A 22,089-nucleotide genomic window follows, 5' to 3' on the forward strand; every position below is an offset into this window, starting at 1 on the left:
GTACACAAGTGTTTTTACATGCAGGTGTCAAATTTTTCCAAGTGCCTTGTTCTTTCTCTGCTGCCCATATCTTGTCTTTAGGCTTAGCAACTATGCCTAGTCATTTTTATTCTGTATTCTTGCTGGCAGCTGGTACAGAGTTGTTTGCATATGGCCTGGGTGTTTCTGTTTGAGAAAACATTTTTGTCTCTTCTCTCGCTGGTTCAAGAGGTCTGCGTGCACTTTGATGAACTTTGATGACTACTTTAAGTAGTCTTTTATTTCACCAGGGTTTATTTTCCTGTGGCCTAGAGCCCTCTGATTTCTTTGTTGTGACCATATGTGGCTGTGCCAGTGTTTTGTTTCAAAAGTTCATTTTCAAATACAGCATACCCCTTAAAGTTATATTTTCAGTTTAAGGTTTCATTCTGAAAAAATGTAATTTGAAATGCTAGATTGATTTAGGTTGGAATTTTTGAAACATGGTATCAATTTGTTATAAAATCTGCATTCCTATTTAACAATTTTTTGAGGTTGATGTTAAGGAGAAAATCTAAATATTGCAGGTATTTTTCTTTAAAAATGTCTTGTTTAATGTTGGCCGTTGAAAGATTTTCCGAGGAATTTAATGAAGCTTTGAATAATTGCTTAAACTTAATGTGTGCATCTGAAATATTTGGAAAGAGGGCTTGCCCAAGTATAAAAGGAACACATGAGCACATAAAAGTAATATAAAGGCATAGTAAGGAAAGATTTATGACTGATTCCTGTGTTTTTGCTGGCACTTACCTTTGAAATAGTCTGGAGGTAAGTGTAAGAATCTGACAGCACTTCCTGAAATACCCTTTTCCAATCTATTGAGTGCACTTAACCTTTTCCTTCCAGATGGTGAGATTGTGCTAATTTATCTGAACATTAAAAAAAGGAAAAAAAAGTAGCCTAGTGACTGGGTAACCCTGAAGAATGTTTACTAGGAACAGTGAAACCTGGATAAAAGACTTCTTCTGTATGTGTTATGAAAGGCTAAACTTCAACCTTTTCACAAAAGCCATATTATAATTCTAAGACTCCTGTAAGAAATGCAGGGGTCCAACTTTTCAGCGGAGTCTTCAAGGCTTAGTATAATTTTAGTAGAGACAAAGGTGACTAGATATTTCTAAAAGTATAAAAGCTGTACAGAATGTACACCCGAGATTGTTAGCTGAAGCTGGCCTTTTGGTTTGTTCATGCTTTCAGTTTTTCAAACATATTTTATTTCTCAGATTGTTTACACTAAAGTGAGATGTGCTTCCAGCGTTTGCTTGTTGAGCCCTCCACTTTGGCACACTTGTGGCACAGCTGATTGCCACACTCAGGCCCCTGTTGCATCTCTCCCCAGAGCCACACAACCACACACCAACACAGTATTGCTGCCAGTATCTATGCAGTGCCCAGAAGAACTTTGTCAGTAGGTTTTTCTTCCACTCTAGCATGCAGAATGAGGTTCCTCAGATTATATAACTCTTCATATAGCAGAATCATTCGGATTGAGGGTTGGTGTCAGGGGCAGATAGTGCCCAGGCAAATCTGTACCTGGCAAGAGGTAGAAATGGGCAAATAAACCCTGAGCAAGTTGGCTGGTCATTATTTTGGATCCTGAGGAATTGGATCAAAATATTTATTCCACTGGTGTTTTTCCTTAAGGAGTAGGGGATCATCCACTGAGCAGGGATTCGAAAGATACATCAGAACAATAATTTGCAGAGGTTTTACTCCAGAAATCAGACAGTACCAATAATTTTTAATTTAAATAACTGAAACTTATCTGCCAGTTGTTATAGGCAACAAAATCTCTAAATGAGTCACTTGAAATGTACGTAAAAGAACATTTCTCTAGTGCTGCTTACCACAATAGAATCTGAAACATTAAATATTTCTCAAATTCATTAAGGGTCAGTGCGGTATCCAGCCTTTGGGAAGGAGAAAACTAATGCACAAGTACGATAACTGGGGAATTACTAAGAAGGAAAAATAGTCTAAGTGGTAGAGAAGATCATAAGCTAAATACAAGTCAACAGACTAATCTTCTGCAGAAAAGGCAAATTTTATTCTATGAACAGAAAAATATATGAACAGGTCAATATGCTTTTTTGGGAGAGACTGGCAAAGTCTCTCAGATTTTTATGCTTGCTGAGAGGCAAGCAAAGTCCTTTTGAGAGCAGCAAGAGGGCAGGAGAATTAGAGAAGAGACTGAAAGAAAGGCAGGAGGCAGAGAGGTGGCAGAGCAAGAATCTTTCAAAGGGAAAATGTGTACAAAGAGAGCAGCATCTGAGTTGTTCTCTGGGTTAACTGGAAAAAGCTGAGGGCAAATGAGCCTAATTTCCAGCAGAGAGGACTTGGGCTGGCCATCAGGTAGTGAAGCAGCAAACAGTTCACAGAGAGATGCCTAATCTTTGGAAATGTTGTAAGAGCAAGTTAAAAAAAGTTCCTACCTGGCAAGTCTAGATATACAGTCTTTTAAGCTATGCTCTGTCTGTGGTGACTGCTAGTATATAGTGGTTGCAGACTGTGTAATTTCTGTGAGTCTGTTGATGTCACATGTCACATTGAGACTGCAGGGCAGTTTAACTACTGTGTTGAGATCGCAGCAACTTCTTGAGATCGCAGCAACTTCTCCCACTTAACATGGCAAAATAGTACCTATGGATGTATCTGTACATTCTTTTTGCTTACTATAGACATGGTTTTTTCTTTGTGAATGTGTATTGCATGAAAAGAAAAGTTTTGCTGTTTGAATATCTTTCTGTCAAATATTTTTAAAATCGGGATTCCTGCAAAATGAAAATCCCACAGTAAATATTTTTTCTTTGAAAATTGAAAGAGAGAAATTTTCTCTTCTGAACTTTTACTTTGAAGAAACCAGATTTCTGTGCTGATTTAAGTAGTCTTCAAAATATTAGTAATAGGACAATGCTTTTTCTTGTTTCAGAAGTGAAATTCTGGCACAAAATATGATGGCATTTATCAAGTCTTACGGCTTGCATGGTATCTCTCAATTGGTTCTTCAAAGATGTGTTACTGGCCTTCATTGTATCCCATGGGAAAAGTGTCCTGCTACCCAGAACATCAGGCTATGGGGGGTTGTGATGTGATGAAGGCTTACCTTCTAACAGGAGCAGTCCCACTCCAGAGGAGAAAAGAGAGAATTGCAAACCATATAAGGCAAGACCCTCTACATAAATGAAATTTCATAGCTTTAAAAGTATTATAAAGAAATATGTATTCATTTGGGTTTTTTATTTATATATTTTATATATAAATTTATATAAATTTAAATATATATATATTTATTTATATATTTTAATTCTGTTTGGACTGACTTGGAACTTCATAATTTTTCTTGTTGAAGTTCATAGCACTTTATAATAATCTTCTCATCACAATATTGCAGAAATTTTAGATTCAGCCTTGGTAAAATATACATAGTTATGTCCTTTTATGATTAACAAGTTATATGTGGTCAAGAAATGGCAACACTAAGGTCTGTCAAATCTTCCTTAGTTACAAATCTCAGTATTTGGTTGTGCAGCTGGTGGGTCAGGGCAAAGGAAAAAAGGATTATATATTAAGATTAACAGCAGCTAAGTAATCATGGCATACCGAGTTGCTGGGGGTGCAGAGAGCAGAAGAGTGGAACCCTCCTGGCCAGGACATGGAGAAAATGAATAGTGATAGAGGCAGAAAGAGAACTTTGGATGAAATGCCTGCAGGAAGTGTAGGCATGAGAGAAGTGGCCAAGCAGACTCAGGTCAGGCATCAGAGGAGGGGAGTTTGTCCTTTCTGGACAAGGAGACTGAGACTGGAAGGAAAAGCTTGAAGATGAAGGTAAGCGTAAGAATGGGAAAAGAGGGGCTGGATGGACCAAATGAGAGCAGCTGACAAAGAAGAGGAGGACAGAGCAGTCATGCCACTGACAGCAGTGACAACAGCCTCTGTGTACTTACTAGCTTTTGCTTCTTCTCCTAAACTGGAATAGAATAAAGGACTTATAGCATCACTACAGGAGTTAGCAGGTATCACTGGCATCCTTTCTCTGCTACTGGGGAATGAGAGTGATCTACCACGTGCTGTGTAAAGGCAGGTGAGAGAGTGAGAGGTCCACCACGACCCAGCTCTGCTGTCTGTGACTATGAGGCAGAAGGCTAAAATTTTTTTTTTCTAGATGTCCTCTTTAGAAGGTGAGGAGCTACATGCAGAAAAAACATTATTTGCAAACTTGTAGTTTTAATAAGCCCAAGCCAAGGTGACCTGTGCAAATCTTATTTGGTCCCTTTCTGCCTTTGTGATTATTATTATTATAATAATAATTTCCATATTTATAATGTTATCATAAGTGGGCTGCTCTTCCAATATACAAAAAGGATCAAGTCTGGAATGTGTCATGCTTATGTAGTGAAATATATAAATTCTCTACTCATTTCTTGCAAAGGCTGGGAACTAAAAAAAAGAAAGAGGCAAAAATTTCAAGTATTATTATGTGGACACAGGTGATTGCTGGCCTGAAGAACTAAATTCTCTGTCTAATTCTGCCACAGATACTTCTGTATAGTTCAGAAATCATTTAAATCAAACTCTTCACAAGTATTCTTTTGTTGTATTGTAATTTTCTTTGTGCAGAATGGTAGTCCTACAGTCTGATTCATATAAGTGTTGAACATTTACCCTTGCAATTGCAGACAAGGAAAGTAGCACTCTGAACATTCAAAATGCTAGTTGATGGTGAGTACTTAAAAACTCAGGTTGCCCATAACTCAGTATATACTTTTGACCTTAATCTCTCTCAGTCTCATTTTTTATCCTTTCAGTGTAGAAGGGTATTGGAAAAATACATTCATTAACACTTGTCAGCTGATAAATTGCTATAGTGGCATGGAAATACTGGAAGGAAGTTAATTCTGAATTCAGACAGTGTGCTGATAGTAAGGCACCAGACACTGAACAGTCAGGGGAACAAACCTCAAAGACAGAGTAGCACTGTGAGTTGACCAGATTCCAATAGCACTGAGAAAGAGAATGAAGGAGAACCAATTTTTCGGTATTTATTCCAAAAATGTCTTTGTATGAATTTAAATTTTAGACCCATTGAAATGAGAAATAGATTAAGTTCTATCTTCTTTAAATCCCTTCCCTCACTCCTCTGCCATCCCCGAAAAAGCTTCCACATTTTTCAGAAATTTGGGCAAACTTCTATATTGTCAAGGTGGCCAGCTGCAAAATTATTAGCTCATATATAACCACATGGGAGAGAGAAGTGTTGAAAACGTCCAAATTCAGGTACTAGACACATGAACGAGGAATTTGAGCTCCCTTCCCTCCCATTAATCAAACCTCCAGGAAATGTGCCTGAAGGTGTCATGAACTGCACAGTGACCATGCATAGACACACTTTTCTGGACTAATCCAGTCTGCAAATATTAGTGACAGATCCGAGAACAAAGTTAAATATGTCAAAAATGAAGCTTTTAAGAATGCTGGAAAAATATGCAAATGTATACTGACTTTAGAAGAGAGCTTTAGAAGATATTTTTCTGCACACATGGTATGGTTTATTTTGGTATATCCAAATGTAGCATTTAAATCACTCTTTTTAAAATTAACCAGAGTTAAGAATGAAGGAAGATGATAAAACTAATGTCAAAGGAAATGTTTAATTTCATGTCAAATAAGAAGTTTTGATAACCTAAGAAGATAAGCTTTTGTTTTCATGTTGACAGAGCCTGTCCTCAACATTGCCATTACCTGATCAATCCTGAGATATTTTGCATAAGTAATTTTTTTTTAGTTACTACATGAAATTGTATTTTATTCTAATTCTAAAGAAAACATTTCAGTGTCGTCTGATTACAAAATGCATTTTCTGATACATTGTGAAATACTGTCAATATCTGAAGATTATTTTATTATTCAACTTTCATATAACTTTTTTTCATTTGTTTTTCTTACATTTTTCTCCTGTCAGTTATATTTTTTTTCTTTTTCTTGCACTGAGGCCTGTCAGTTTTCAGCTGGTTTTCTTGTCATTTTTTTCTTAGTTGACCTTCACATATCTCTTCTGTTATTTTTAAAGTAATTTTTCATATTGTCTCTTCTCGTTCCTTTATGTCAATATTTCCTCACCTCATCTATTCACTACATCAGCTTAGTGTTTTCTATGCAGGTAGTCCTGTTGAGGTGTCCCTGCACTCACCCTGAAGGAGAAGATATGAGTTGAATCCATGAAATGAATGAGATGAAGTGACTAGAGGAGCTTTTCTCCAGAAGGAAGGTCTCCTCCTGCCTTGTTGTCACAAGTGTCAAGGAAGTTGCTGTGCAGCTCTGCTTTGGTGGCCTTTCTAGTTCTACTCTGTATTTCCCTTGGTGGAAAGACTTGTGAAGGCACAGGGAGCTGTCAAAGATGTGGGGAAGAGAAGAGAAGGAGCTGTCCGGGCAGTCCATTTAGAGGTATAAAGTACAGGCAGCTCTTTCTCATCCTAGAGCTTATTTTCACCCAGGAGTGTCAAAATGTTTATCCCAGGTAGAATTGTAGGTGAACTTAAATGTCATGTTCAATGACATAGGCACTAAGCTGGAAAGGACATAGTAATTTTCTGAGGGAAATTCTTATTACTCTTGGTATTGATGCGGCACCCAGAGACATTAACTTGCTGATGATCAGGGAATAAACTGAGGCTAGTGGGGCAAGAAAGGCCTGCATGTATATTTGTTACTTAAACAAGGCCAGGGCACGAATACAAACATCAGCATGATGGCTCTCACTGCTGAGTAGCTTCATGCTTCCACGCACAGTTTGGCCAGGCTTAGTCACCCCTCTCTCAAGGCATGGTTCAGGCAGGAGGTGTGCGAGGGTTCTTCTTCAGCAGCATGGATGAAACTATCCTGTTTTGATGAGGAAGAGAGTTTAGCTGTGTGAGTTGAATGTGTTCATAGCCATGGATCAGGAATCACTGGCAGTCAGGTCCCAGGGTGAGCCCTGCTGATCTGTATCACTGGTATCAGCCAAGGAGCAATGCTGGCTTCCACTCATGTTGCTGGAACCCACCCTCATTGCTGTAACCCATCTACTGCCAATGGTGGATCAGCATGTGGCTACCTCCCAAAGTTCTATCTAGCCTAAAATACCCAGTCCATTTGATATACAACTCCATATAAGGCTTACTCTCTCCATTGTCAAGTTATATTTAGCTTAAATACAACCCTAGATATTTGGGGATTTTTTTTTTAAGACAATGCTTTCATTTGAATGGCATATGATTTTTTTGTCAGATTCACTGGAGCTACTTTCTGAGAGTACAGTTTTGGGGTCTGTAATGTACTTGGCAATTTTCTGTTTATTTATGTACTTGGTTGTTCTTTTTGCAGTACTTCTTGAGATGTCTTGTAAGCATTTTCAAGCACTTAATTCTATTCAAATAATCCTTCATAAATATTTTGCCCCATATGGAAATTCACATTCTAACAGCAGGTTAATCTCATATTGGAAGGTAGAATGGTATTATAATAAGAGTTTTTGTGCTAGACCCTGACTGCATTTGAAATGGCCGTTGGTTTTGAGGTTCTTACATTGGGAACTTCCTTCCATTCTAGTAAAAAAGATTTAGCATCTGCAAATTAAAGTTTCTGAAAGTTTACGAAAATAAATTCAGAAAACTAGAATTTCTCAAGGTGCCTCCTCTAACTGCTTAAATAACTTTTCTCTTAAGCTCTCCTACTATGAAATCTCTTTATTTCTGAGGTTGTGAATAAATAAGGCCTTACCTCAGTGTTGGGTGGATTGTATACTGTGGGCTGTCCTAAATTCATCCTGCCTGCCAGTCAGAATACCTTGATGTAAAAAAACTTAGTTTACATTACAAAATTTTAATTCTGTTATGTACACTTGCTTTTTGTCTTGCAGTCAGCATGGGATTAGTGAACTCTTGGCTTATTCAGAGTTGCAAATTATGAGTGAATGTATAAAGTAGAGGTGTCTTGTTTGCTAACACATTTATTGAAGAGTGGGCTCAGCGTGACATAAGTGGAAAACCATGAAATTGACTGTGGAAGACTACTTTATGCTGCTCTGTAGGTTCCAAACACTTTCCATTTTATGTCCGCTGTGTTATTACAATTGGAAATGAGCAGTAAATTCTGACAGTTTTTTGCTTTCTAATCTGTTCTGTTTTGGTGAGGGCCTTGGAGAGAGGGTTTTAACTGGACTTTTTGATTTGCATTTTTCTTTAATAACATAATTGACAAGAACTTTTGGTCTTTTTGTTGTTGTTGTTTGTTATTTTTTTGCATAGATTACAAAGGAAATTGTCGAAAAGGTTCTGTTATTGTATTTTGGGAATGATGATCTTGCCAACATTATTAAAGCTGGGTTATGTTGTTGTACTAGGTTCTTCAGAAGACTAACCCTTGGAACCTAAGTGAAAAGAGGATAAAGAGCAGGCTGTTATTTTTTTGTCAGAACGCAGCATCAGTGGTCTGTGATGTACACTAACTAGCAGTTGATTTCTGGATGAAATCTGATATTATTTTGATTTAGCAATCTCTGTGTTATGGGGATACTCTTTTCACAAAAAGGTTTCTTCCTCATCTACTCTAATAATTACTAGACTTTATTACCAGGTTTTATTCCCACTTTATAAATGCAAAGGTGTGTCAGGATGTTATTTTTTGGGAAGATGAGGGTAGGGGTGTTTTAGTGTGCTTTTCACTGTGGTTCACCGAAACCTGAATGTGATGACTCTGCAGGGCCAGTTTGCAAACCTTTGCCCAAATGGTGCTTGAGTGGCAGTGATTCTGGGGGTGGGAAGCCAGCAACGTCATCTTTAGATTCATTTTGCTTTGTGAAGGTCTGTGTTAACAGAGTTATAGTGCTCTTTCAATGTAACAAGTTTGTGTGCCCGAGTCCAATGGAGACCTCAGTCAAATATGAAACACATGGGGATTATGGGCAGGTGTGAGCAACAGCATTGCTTCCCCATCTGCCTCTGATCCCTGGTATGGCAGACCCTGTGTTGGCTAACAGAGAGGGTGCTGTCTCAATGCTTCTGACTGCAGCCTCCCTCTGAAACAGTGGCCTCATTGTGGGACTGAGGATGAACAGAATCTGTGGAAGAGACTCACCACAGCATGGCAAAATATCTGTCTTCATTGCATCTTCCTTCTTAGTGTTTATGCAGCTTATTTTCTTTGCAGTGTACATATGAAATGAGATTTCTTATCTGTTCTACATTGGAAAAAGCTTTTTTGTTGTTTCAGGCCATTTTCCAGTCATATTTTATTCTTAAATATAATTTTAGTAAAAATGTATTTGCAAACCTAGTCTTGATCTGAGGAAATGTTCTGAAAAAATGAAATTTTAATTTATCTGGACTGATAAATCAGGGATGATTGATACTTTTTGGTATTTCTTTATTTTGGTTTTAGTTATTAAAGTGTATTCTTTTGAATCCAACTAGGAAACCAGGACTGCTTTAGTAAGGGTGGGTGCATGTGTGATGTTGGAAAACTGCTACATACCTGCAAAAATACGTAATTTTTTTGAAACTTGAAATTTTTTTTGTACTGTTTTTTAAAGTGCTTTTTTAAAAAAAGATAACATTTAAACTTCATAAAATTGTAATTTATTTCACCTCTTACTGATGTGAAAATAATTCTGGGAACCTTGTGTAACATGCGTATTTGTATCAGTTTTGAAAAAAAATAATCAAAAATTAGGAATATGTACCAAATTGTCATGCGTACCTATTGCTTGATGGTTTACTTCAAATATTTACAACATTCTTGTAGTTATATACACCTAAGAATATGCATGCTAAAAAAGCTGCATTGTGATTTATTTGAAGTTATACTGAAAAAGGTGATATAGCTGCAGGGAGGGAAGACTAGGGTGGAGAAGATAAAAAATGACAGCTTTGATCAGTGCTTAGTAGAAAAAAAAAGAAGTCAAATAAATGAGGCACTCAGATAAAGCAAATTCGAAGGAAGATTCAGGACCTTGAGAAGAACGAAGAAAATACCTAGGTTTGCTGAGCTGGAAAAGGTAGTTACATGGACAACGTATGTGTTGTATCCATAATGATTGATTTATGATATTGTTTTAACTTTTTACATTTTACATTTCTAATTTTTTAACATTTTAGCATCTAAAATATGCAAGGATTTCTTTTCCCTGCTTAGTTTCATAGAATCATGTTGTCATAATTGTGACATACTCCAGTTTTCCTGTCTCACTAAAAAGCCGAATTGTGCCATGTCAAGGCTTCACCATTTACAGTTTCTTCACTTCTCCACAGTCCCAATTAAAAACATAAATATATAAATAAATTTTCAATATTAGTTGATGTATAAGTCTTGGCAAAAAATGTTTGGTTTAAAAAATGCAGTTTTCCTGAAAATGCCAGCAGCAGTTTCTGCTATCTAACATGGTAAAGCCTCCTGTTTCTCTAATTGATATATTTTCACTGAACAGCTTTGCATTAATATCATATTCGGGAACAGAAATTATATATACAAAGTCTCAAGGGTCTGGCTGAGAGAACATGTGAGAGTGTCCACGTCCTTTGGCTGGTAGAAAGCTTTTGGGTGTTGAGTTGTGCTGCGGCAGGAGATGTCAAGGTACTTAGGCTAGATGAGAGAGGATAGTTGGACATACCTAGAGAAATCAGAAAGCTGCTGGGGAACACAGGTTTGAAGCAGGAAGATGTGGTTGGTGCCAAATATCTTGGTTCATCAAAACACAGGAAGTTTTGCTGCGCTGAAGAAGGGAGTAAGGCAAAATTAGGTATGTAGGAAGAAATCAAAAGCGAGTCTCCTAGGCTCAAAACCAGGATGTGTTTGAGGAAATGTTGGGACTCTAGGGAGATATGAGCAACCTGTTTACTAATGAGCAATTAAAGCATGCATGGCAAGTGGGTAATTACTGTAAACAGTAGGATTCTTCATGCTTTAGCTTGTCTAGTGCTGTCACACCCAATGGTATTTGTCTTGTGGACAATCTGTAGTGCAGACTCTTATTGGAAAGCACATTTTGCAAGAATTGTTTGCCTTCCAGGGGCAATCCCAGAGTTCATTGCTGGTTCTCTTGGTAATTTCACATCCTCTTACCTTTTTGAATACTGTGTACCATGCCTGCAGCAGCTACCCATAGTAACCTCTTACCAGGTTCACTAGAAGTGAATTCATTGTCATTTACACTATTGTTTGGTTTTCATTCAGCAGCATACTGCACATGTGGGTTGCATGCATGTCTAGTATGTCTAATAAGTGTAATACATGTGTAGTAACGTATATCATCGAAACAAAAATTCTTTGGCAAAAATTTTTAATACCTCCTGACTTTTTTTGTGCTAAAAGCGCTTCTTAAGTTTTATGGAAGTGGTATTGTAATGAGAATAGGGACTGTTTTATGCAGTATTAGTCTTGACAATTCAAGTAATGTTTGCATCTCTAGTTGGGGAATAACACTTGAAAATAACTTGGTTAATAATTTAAGTGTATATAATATAATAATTTAAGTTAATAATTAAGCTCATTCAGATGCAATCATTAAGTGATTTTTGACTCATATTCTCAGACTAGCTGCTGATATTGCAGTCATGTGGAAATCCTTGGACAGGAGCAGGTACACAAAATAATGCTAGCTTTTCTTATTCCTTTGTAACATCTAGAGAAAAACTGATTAATTTATCTAATAGCTTTTAATTTTTTCAAGGTACAATGGCCAGTAATTTCAGGTTGATTTGTGAGAAATTCCCCTGTATCTTACTGATTCTGCACCTTTCCAACTAGAAAAGGAGAGAGGGTGATAAAAGATTTTTTTTCTTTTGTCCATCTGTTGTTTTCAAACTGGGTCTGTTCTTTCTTACAATGTGAAGCAGTGGATGAGGCTTAACCTCCCTGAAAGAACTATGCTTTTTTTTTGCTATCAACAGGCCAAGCTCTGATAACAGGCGCCACAGCATCCGGGAGAGGATGTCCAGTACCAATGAGAAAGGGAGCCTCTCCATGGAGTCCACCAAAGAAACCCGGTACTGTGCTGTCTGCAACGACTATGCTTCAGGCTACCATTATGGGGTCTGGTCTTGCGAGGGATGCAAAGCTTTCTTCAAAAGGAGTATTCAAGGTAATAAACTGTTCAAGTGAGTCGCCTTTATTCTTTACTCTTGAGGAAACTGAAGCTGCTTGAGATTGCAGCCTGAGCCCAGGATAATGACATTTATTGGGTTTTCATTAGCAGTTGCTGTGCTCTCCCATATACTTTTAGCTCTGTATTTGGTGAATGCTTCTAGCAGGTAAATAATAGGTTATTATTTAGTCCAACATCGATGAAGGAAAGAAAAGCTTCTCTGTGTTGTCCTTTCTTTAGGTATATCTGACCATGGAGGCAGTGAAAAATCGAATTTCAAAGTCCATATTGGGTCAGGATGACCACTCTTACAGGCTATGCATATCTCTCCTTTGTGATCATATTCTTATCCAAAGCAATTTTTTTGAAAATTCCCTGTCAGATGATTAATTCCTGCTGGTTGATTTATTAATTTAGTGCTCCATTAGCCAGATGGTTCAGTTCAAATCTCAACTCCTTGAAGATGTTAGATGTCTTTTGAGAACTAATATTGAAAAGGACTGAAGAAATAGCATTTGTGTCTGTCAACAAAGCAGGGCTTTGAACTATACACAGATTGGTTTAGTACATGGTCTTGTCATGGCTAAAAATGTAAGTGGAGTAAAAGGCATCTAACAAAAACAGTGTGAATTACTGTGACAGGGATAATCTTTATTCAAATGGCTATCCCTCTATGGAATGAATGCTTTTTTTTACTTTGTTCGACATTTCTTAAATTGAGTGAGAAGTAATTATAATTCTACTGAAAATGCAGGTACTGCTCAGTATCTAAGTTTTATTTTGGAGAGGAAAATAAGAGATTTCTTCCTTTCAAACAGAGAACTGGTAAACTGCTGTGCTTTACGTAGGTTTCTATAGTTTTTTAAATCTCCAGATGATATATAGGCACAGAAATTCCTGTTGCTCCTTTTCTGAAGTAAACATAGTGAGGAACAGTTTTTACCTCATATTGCAAGGTGTGATTATTGCCTATTTTGTTGCATGACTAGTATTGAGTTGAGTTAAATAAGACCTCAAGCATTCAGCTCAGAATTTTTCCTGCCTTAAAGAAAGAAGTGAAAGACTGGCTTCAGGGTAGAGATTGATGGAATTATTTAAATGTCAGTGATAAGTTAATAGTTACTCGTATTTCTGCTTTTCCAGACACAGTGAAATGATTTTTAAAAAAGCAAGTGGTTAGAACCAGAGGTTAATAATAAACAACACTAGAGGAAGAAAGGGTGAAATGCTTTTCTCTTAACATCAGAGTAATTTACTTTAACTTGCGATGTCAGGAGAACAGCTCCCTTAATGTGTTTTTTTGTTATTTTTAGTTTTCAATTCCCTTGACCAAATCAGAATTATTCTTAGACTTTTGAAATTCTGTCCTTGTGCTTGAACTGAACTAAGTCACAACCAAGTGGAAATTGAAATAGTCTTAAGCAAAAGTAAGACTTATAAATAATTGTAGAGCACAGATCTTCAGCTTTTGGTCATTATGGAAGAAGAAAATAATCTGATTGTTTCATTGAGCTCCATGGTTCTGCTGTCAGCACTTGGTGGTTTTGCCCTGCTCTCCATGTGGACAAATGTGGTCCACCACAATGGAACTGTCATGTATTTGAGGTACAGTAAAGCCTAGTTAGTAAATTTACTTCTTGCTATGTTTTTATACTTATCATAATTTTTAAGTAGTCAAGCTTAAGTTTCCAGTATCCCATAAAATGCCTTTCTTTATCTTTAAGTCGTGTTTTCTCTATGTTAAGCTCCTTGCTTCTTTCCCTATCCCTTGTGGGCATGAATAAGGTTTATTACAACAACCTTTTACATAGTTGAGACTGTTATCATATCTTTCCTCAGTCTTCTCTTATTTCAGACTAAACAAACCAAGTTCTTTCAGTAGAAGATGCTTTCTAGACTTCTGATCCCATTTGTTAAACTCCTCTGTGCTTTTTCCCATTGATCCACCTCCCTTGTGATTAACAGTTACTGTAAAAATGACGTCCAGTATTATAAATGAAATGATTCAAGAATATGAGTACTTATGAGAGAATTCTGATCACTTGATCACAGATGGTATGAAAGGTCCTCTGAGGAACTTTAAAAGTCATAGATACCCAGTCTTGATGAACTAAGTATGTTTTGAATTTTCTACTGGATTTGGAAGAGATCTCCAATTGCTATTTCAGCGATTACATGTTGCCACTGGACATGTGTCCAATTTATGAAAATGACAGTAATTTTTTGATTGAGAATAGATGTAAAAATATACATTTACCTTGCAGATGATAGTAATTTTAAACAGGTTGTGATCAGATAGCTAGGAATAAATGCTACTTATATGTAGGTGTATGTATAGAAGCGTATGTGGACTACATATTGTTGTATATATTTGTGATTTATTATATATACTGCATTGTATATATGTTGTACATTCCTAAAAAAATCGGAAAAAAATTCCTGGAAATCATATGATTAAACAGTATTGAGGTTCACAGGACTTGTTTGTATAAACAATTCTTCCATTTTGTTTTTGTTTATAGTGTGTTTATTTTGTTTATATATGCAAGATAACTGGACAGCTCTTATTCTTTGCTTACCTGTATTTCTGGATACATATATAGGTGCTGAGGTGATTGATCATTTCAATACTTTTCAGCAGAGATTTCATAGGAAAATTGCTGTAATGAATTTTGATGTCCCTAAAAGACTGTAGTCAAACATTCTATATAGTTTTTATTTAGAACCACAGGAAAAAGTAAGGACAGACATGAACAAGCTATATGTGGTAATCAATTTCCTTTGTGTATCTGTTAGTGATATCAGAGAAGTCTATACTTAGCTGCATAAGTATATACTTAAATTTTGTGAAAACTCACATCTGCATTGGAACTTACCTGAGGTGAAGATAGATAGTTTCATTTTTTTCCAGGGGAACTGGAATATGTCTGGTAATATTTAGTGAATTTTAAGTGCTAAGTTGTTTTTCTCTGTTGTCAAAGAGTTAAAGCTTAAAAGGTGACTTGAATTAGCAACTGTCTCCATACGTGCAACTTTTCAGTTTTGTTTAAACAGCGAACGGTTGGTAGAAAACCTCGACTCCCTCCTGAAACTGCCTATATCGGTCTATTTTGCTAGTTTATGTCCCAGAAGTGATTTGGGAGCTTGTTTTGAGAAATCTCAGTGCAGGTGGATATCAATGTAAAATCTTTCATGGGAAAGAAAAGTCATGTGACATCAAGAATGCCATATTACTTGGTGATAGAAGAGTGCTTTATTCTTCACCCAGCATATGTAGCCTTCAGGAGTGTACTTGGTCAAGTGACTTGATTCCAGAAGCACAACAAGCAGTCACATCACAGCACACTGTACTTCTCTACTAAAATATTTATGGATTTTAAGAACAAAAAGGGCCTTTAGATAATTTAGTCTGTTCTTCTCTCAATATAAACTTTATATGCTATCCATCTACAGAGCCCAGTAACTTGATGGAATTGAATAGTTTACAAGATGCCCAGCTATTATCTATGGGCTCAAGAACTTTCTTACAATGGAGGCTTATTCTAATGATTTGTCCTCCCATCTGCTAAAAAATTGCATTTCAAGTGTGTATTACTTTGGCTTTTACATCACATCCATGAACCAGACGTAGTAACTACTATCTTTCTCCTGTGGGAAGTTCTTATAAATTAAGTCATTACAATCAAATCACCTTGATATCTCTAGTGAACTAAAATGTTTCGGTTTCCTGCTGTATATCTTTCTATTTTCTGAGTCTTTTATCTTTCTACCTTTTCTGATTCCGCCCCACACCCATAACAGCCTGTTTAAAATTTGGATTGCAGAATTGGATGATGTATTTCGACATCAGCCTCACAAATGCCATTTACAAATTAAAAATCCCCTTGTGACTCACACATTCTTTCTCCCTTATAATTTTCTTGGTTTTTTGGATAGCCACCAAAATGTACAAGCCAGGAAGGAATTACTCATACTATCTCTGGGGTACATCCAACATATGGGGGGCTGTGAGCCCCCAGTGGGAGCACAAGGGATTCAGAACAAACAAGGGGTAACTCCTTATGTTGGAGAGTTTCTTGAATTCAGAAGTGCTGAAGTATTTTAGAAATCCCTAGTTCCATTTCCTCTTCATAAGCCCTTCTGATGTTTTCCAGGTGCATCTTCTCTGCCTTTGTTTACAGCTGTATACTCAGAAAAAAAATCAGGTATATTTCACAAATATTCAGCTAAAAATTACTCAATCATGGGAGGCATTACCAGTCCAGCAAGAACAGGTTGGCATCTGAGAATGAATGGCAAGAACAGTTTGGCATTTGAGAATCAGATTCCCATGCTGAGGGATTCCAGAGGCCTGCCTTTAATGTCTTGATCACGGAGATATAATGATCTTCCAAGTGCAGGAATTCTTGAAGCTGGAAGTATTTTACTTGTGTGTCTTGAACATGGATTTTAATTACCAGATATGCCTTCTGACCATCAAGTAGAAGATTTTTGGCAGTCAACTTCAAGTGTTATCAGTTGTTTGAACTTCACAGAGATAGAGCTGTACTTTGTTGAAAGTATGTAATGCTAAGATGGGTGGTAATATATACATATTTTCATCTTAGTTGGTGAGAATTTTACTGGTAAAACATGCCTAATAAGTGGGTGTTTAGGTAATGGTGCAGTGCAGCAATTGCAATATTGTCAATTGAGAGGTTTCTGAGGTCTTCTCTTTAATTTTCCGTTATTGTCTTCTATTTTGATAGTATTTTTGTAATCTGTTTTATAACAGCTCAGATCCTGCAGCCAAGAAGGCAGAAACTCCCTACTAAGACTCCTTGTACATTGGTACTATGAGTTGTCAGCCAAACTACAGAATATGGATCTAAGTGAGACTAGCAGCCAACAAACAGGGGGCTGCAGATGGGTATCTGATCTCAGGGTGGAAAACTCATGGTTACAGTTGGAAAGCTAGGAGACTGTTGGAAATTTGAAGGCTAGAAAATGTGTATTTGGAAAGTTCACCTGGGCTTAGCCACCCGTGATTAGCCAGATTCTTCTGGAACTTCTTTTTATTTATTTTTGTGGGTTTAGTAGTTTTTCTCCAGTGTCCGTTGAGTTAAGGGATGTGCTCTGATCATTGTCCCCTAATTTGCATTTTAAATTTCAGCAGTCTAATTGATGATGATCTTATTTCAGCAATTAGGGTGCTATTGAAAGGTAAGAGTCAATACCTCTTTTTTCCTAGTAAGACAGTTTTGAATGTGGTAATTTTCTAGTGAGTTTTAAGTGCTGTGTTCAGAATGGATAAAGTAGTGACTTAAGATGTATCCAGGATACTTCCTCATTTTTCATTGCCTAAGCAAGTCATAGGGTTGCAGTGGACCTTGAGCTCTAGTCCACCTTTCTGTCCTGTGATAGGATCAACTGCTGCCAATTCCTTTGTATGTTTATTGAACTGCTTCTTAAAACCTATAGCGTGATCCAATGTTTTTTTCTCTTTATCTTTGAAGGCTACTATGAAAGTTGAATCTTCCTTCCTGCAGGTTAAGCTCATCGCTTATTTTCCTGTCAATCATACCACAGAAAACAAATGTTCTCTTTCCTTCTGCAGCAGCCTTTAAAGCATGGAAGATTGCTATCACACTTGAAAAAAACCCCTATTCTGTTTTGCCTAATCCAAAGAAACAGAGTTTATTCAACATTTTCTTATAGGTTTTGTTTCCTAAACTTCTAATCTTCTAGTTGCTCTGCTTTGGAGATTTTCCACTTTGTACTCTTTTCTTTTTTTTTTTTTTTTAAATGTGATTTCCTTCTATATGGTGTTTTACAAGTACTGAGCAGAGCACTAGGATTACCTTACAAGCCCAGCTGGTGGTATTTGTCTACGTGCATCACATTGTAATGTTTGCCTTATTTACAAAAACATCACACTCTTCATAATCAATAATCAAGGTGTGATGCAGAATAAACTCAAGCATACTTTTCTGGAGAAGAAACCACTTCTTTTCCATCTTGTTTTGTGAATCTGATTATTCCCATTTTAATGCAGAGGTTTGTACCAGTCATTACTTTTATGCTGTTTTTTTTCCCATGTGCTATCTACAGTTTGCCAAGATAATTTGTAATTCTTATTCTGTAGTTTACTGCAATTTATTTCTCTGTCTAGCAGAGTAGTCTTGTCTTTTCTCTGTTCTTCTAACACATATAAATGTCATTTACAAATGAATAACATTTAATAAAATTAATACTCCAGATCACTACCTATCAGTAAGGAAAACACTTTATAGAACTGGATTCAGAACAGACACTATGGAGCCTCATTCAATATCAGCTTCCATTGTAACAGTGAACTCTGATAGTTCTTCCCTGAGACTGATTTTCTGAAATCATCTAAACTATATTTTACTAACTGACATATGAAATGCCACCCTAGGCAATGTTGAAAACCTTTCTGAAGTTGGGCAACACACATTACCAGAGAGTAGAGAACTCTCACTGATTGTTATCTGATTTTATAAATGATCACTAGTTCTTGCACTGCCAGGTCCAAAGCTTTTCCCACCTCCTAGACAAAATTTCTAGCATTTAGAAGCTGTACTTAATGTATCCTGTATTATAATCTGTAATGGAGTTTTACTTCCTCTAGAATATGACTGTTGTGCCATATCAAGGAACAAAAATATCTTAAACAGTATTGCATATTGCAAATGTTTAATGGGTATTTCATTTGGAAACTCACATTATTCCTAGCTCAGGGCTGAGCCTGTCAGCAGTTCAAAATATCCACATGGAAGAAAAAAAGAGCTTTACATTTAAAAATTACAATAGAACACGTATTTTTTGTCCAGCAGGAAAGTGCTTAACTGTTCCACTTTGTTTTAGAGACTGTGACAGGAAATATGTTTTTGTAACCTCCTTTAATTGAGGTGGGTTTATTAATTTAAAATGGCTCCATAAATTCCACTCCCACAGGCTTTCAGACTTTCTGTAGGTTAAGTTGTCCATTGCAGTCACTTTTGAGAAGTGGAAATCAAACTGGAAAAAACTGTGTCAAATAACTAAAATGATAAATGTACTGGAAGTGCATGATGTAATTTATTTCCAAAAGGAGATTATTAACAAGCTTTATTTAATTATGTGTGCTAGTTTGGAATTACTGTAAAAGAACTTGAGTGGCAATTAACTGCTGGTATAATTTAGTAGCAGATGCAGTGAAAACTTTATTGCCTGAATCTTTTGAATAAGATTATGTATTTCTCTCAAAGATTTGATTTAATTTAATGACAAATTGCTGAAGTAGCTGGGCTTCCTTTGTTACAAATAACACAGCTATTTCCCACTTTAAAATGTGGCTAGACATATGCAGGACAAGAGATTAAGATGTGTTAGTTGATCCTTCTCTTCTGTAGAGTATGGGTGGTATTATGGTATGAGCAAGCAAAATCAAGGATCACAGATATATATCAATAAATTAAAGAAGATAATAACTAGTTTTACTTTACATGAGAAAGCAGTACATACGCAGAAAACGGTCTTTTTCTGGTCAAAATACTGATGTCAAAGAGTAGTATAATAATTTAACAAACCAGCAGTTGACTGTACTGAAGTTTCAGTTTCACAGACTTCAATGCAGACAAGTCACTGTGCTTAGAAATGCCCACGTCCACTGCGTGCTCTGCGCAGTGCGAATCCTTTATCACACCCCTCTTCCCCCCAGTAAAATAAAAATACTTGCAATTTCTTTGCAAGGGTACTCTGAGGATAACTACATTACAGCTCCTTGAAAAATACATTGTACCAGGAACCATTTTCAGGTACTGAAAATCCAAACATGTTGTTATAACTGGAATAAAAATGCAGTTATATTAATTTTCTTGTTGATAAGAATTGATTGAATTTTAAGTGCACAGGAGTAATTTGAGATACCTTTAACTTCTTGGCCTCTTTATATTAGTTGTGGGAGTTTTCTGTAGTAGAATTCTACCCATTCCCATTTTAGCTCAAATTATCTGGGAAGCTAAAAATACAAGAGATTCATTCAAAGTCTATGGGAATAAGATGGCCATGACTTGCCTACAGCTCTCTCTGAAAATGCTTTTTGTCTCTGGAGGGATCATACTGAGATGGTTGTGAGTAATACATTGTGAGAGTTTTTCCCTTTAACACAGCTGTTGTTTTAATCATGTGCCAAGGATTTAAAACAATTGTGATTTATTAGCTAGGGAAACAGAAACTTGATGTTACACTCCTTGCCAGATTTTGTAGAGATTAGATCTGTATTTTCATCTTTTTTTATTTGTCATGAAGAAAAAATATACTTCCTATTTTGTTACCTTGTCTAAAATTAGAAACATTGGAGTGGAATTGTGGTAGAAGTAGACTTTGCATGTGGTATCATAATCCTGAAGTAGTAGTGAAGCACCAATGGAAATTTTAGGACTAAGGCCAATAATATAAACTTCAAAATTATCTACTGGACTAGAAAATATAATTTTATATTTATAGATTTATAAAGTTAAATACTGACTTTTTGTAGGTCATCCTTTCTCAATGTATAAGTTCATGCAGCATTATACTGGTCAGATGACAGCAGGTTTGGTATCATGCAATGCCCGTTCTCCTTCCTTCTTCATTTTTCCCATTAGTATGGAAAGGTTTAAGGAAAGGTCAGTATCATAATCTTTTGGCTTGAATTAACTGCACATGTGAACAGTGCTATGCATACATGAAGACACTAGAAGGCAAACACAGTGTGGAAGTTATATGACATAGTTGAAGGACATAATACAGAGTATATAGATTTTAACCTTTCCTCCTTTCTCATTCTTGAGTAGTTCTGTGATTAATGTGTGTCAACGCTCTCAGGCACATGGTGTGATTCTTGGGGATCGTCCTGGGCAGGGCCAGAAGTTGGACTTGATGATCCTTGTGGGTCCCTTCCAACTCAGGATATCTCATAATCTTTCTTCCTGAGGTATGTGTAGAAGGAGGACTTCCACACTGGATGCAAATGAAGTATATTTTACAGTCTTCTAGGCCCTTTTCCTTACTGTCACATGCACTAATGTGTTGCTGGTTTAAAACCGGAAAGAAGATTAATCTCCTCAACAGTCCTGGGTAGCTGCTAAGAGAACCCAAGTTCCAACTCTAGAGACCTTGTCTGAGGGTAATTAAGCTGTGAATTTGAGTGTCTGTGCTTATAAAGGAATTAGGCATAATCTTCTGTTCGGCTGTGAAATCTGTTAGGAAAGAGTGGGATTTTAAAACTAATCAGTGCAGTTTTATTGGGGTGCTTTAACTTAAAATTGGTGTAGATTTTTATTTTAATTCATTGAACATTTGCTTTTACTGGGTTAGCATATGCAATGTCCAGGTGCCTTTTTTTTTTCTTTTTCTTTTTTTTTTCTTTTTGCTATTAAGGTAAACCTTCCACTTACTAGTGAGGCTATTCTTTTCAAGGTTGATTTTTTCAACTGCAATCTTCCCACTTGCCACTTGCTTGGCACCTTAAGGTGTGGATAAAATCTACACTCTAGCCTTCCTTTCATCCTAGCTGACATGTATGAAAATGTTGCTAATTTCACAGAATAGCACCACAGAAGGATCTGGTGCTTCCAAAGGTAATGGCTAATCTGGTAGCTGCCTTATGCAGATAGATAAAGAATGGTTTAAGAAATATGTGTGCCTTGAAGATTGAAAATAAAAGAATAGTTAAAGGCAAAGCACATATTAGTAAAAGGATAATAATTATTACTGGCTTTTTCAAAATACATGATGAGTCAATGCAACCATCTCAGTTTAGGTATCACACAAAATTCACTTGACAAAAATGTTCCTTTATTGGCTTTGTAAAGTTGTCATTAAACATTCTTAAGCTGACACACCAGCATATTGGTTTCTTTAGTTCATTTTTTTGTACAACTTTTGTACTGCTTAAGCTTACCATTCCCTCCAGCTAATCTTGACATTTA

General features: G+C 36.5%; 1 protein-coding gene across 1 annotated transcript in view; it reads left to right on the forward strand.

The window, feature by feature from the left end:
- The window catches only part of ESR1 (estrogen receptor 1), a 154,807-nt gene that overhangs the window by 64,426 nt on the left and 68,292 nt on the right, over positions 1 to 22,089 (forward strand). The window contains 1 exon segment of the mRNA XM_027688528.1: positions 11,940 to 12,130. Coding sequence (XP_027544329.1) covers positions 11,940 to 12,130 — 191 coding nt within the window.

Source organism: Neopelma chrysocephalum, unplaced genomic scaffold (assembly GCF_003984885.1).
Source record: "Neopelma chrysocephalum unplaced genomic scaffold, ASM398488v2 Primary Assembly neopelma1_23, whole genome shotgun sequence".
NCBI classification, from domain to species: domain Eukaryota; kingdom Metazoa; phylum Chordata; class Aves; order Passeriformes; family Pipridae; genus Neopelma; species Neopelma chrysocephalum.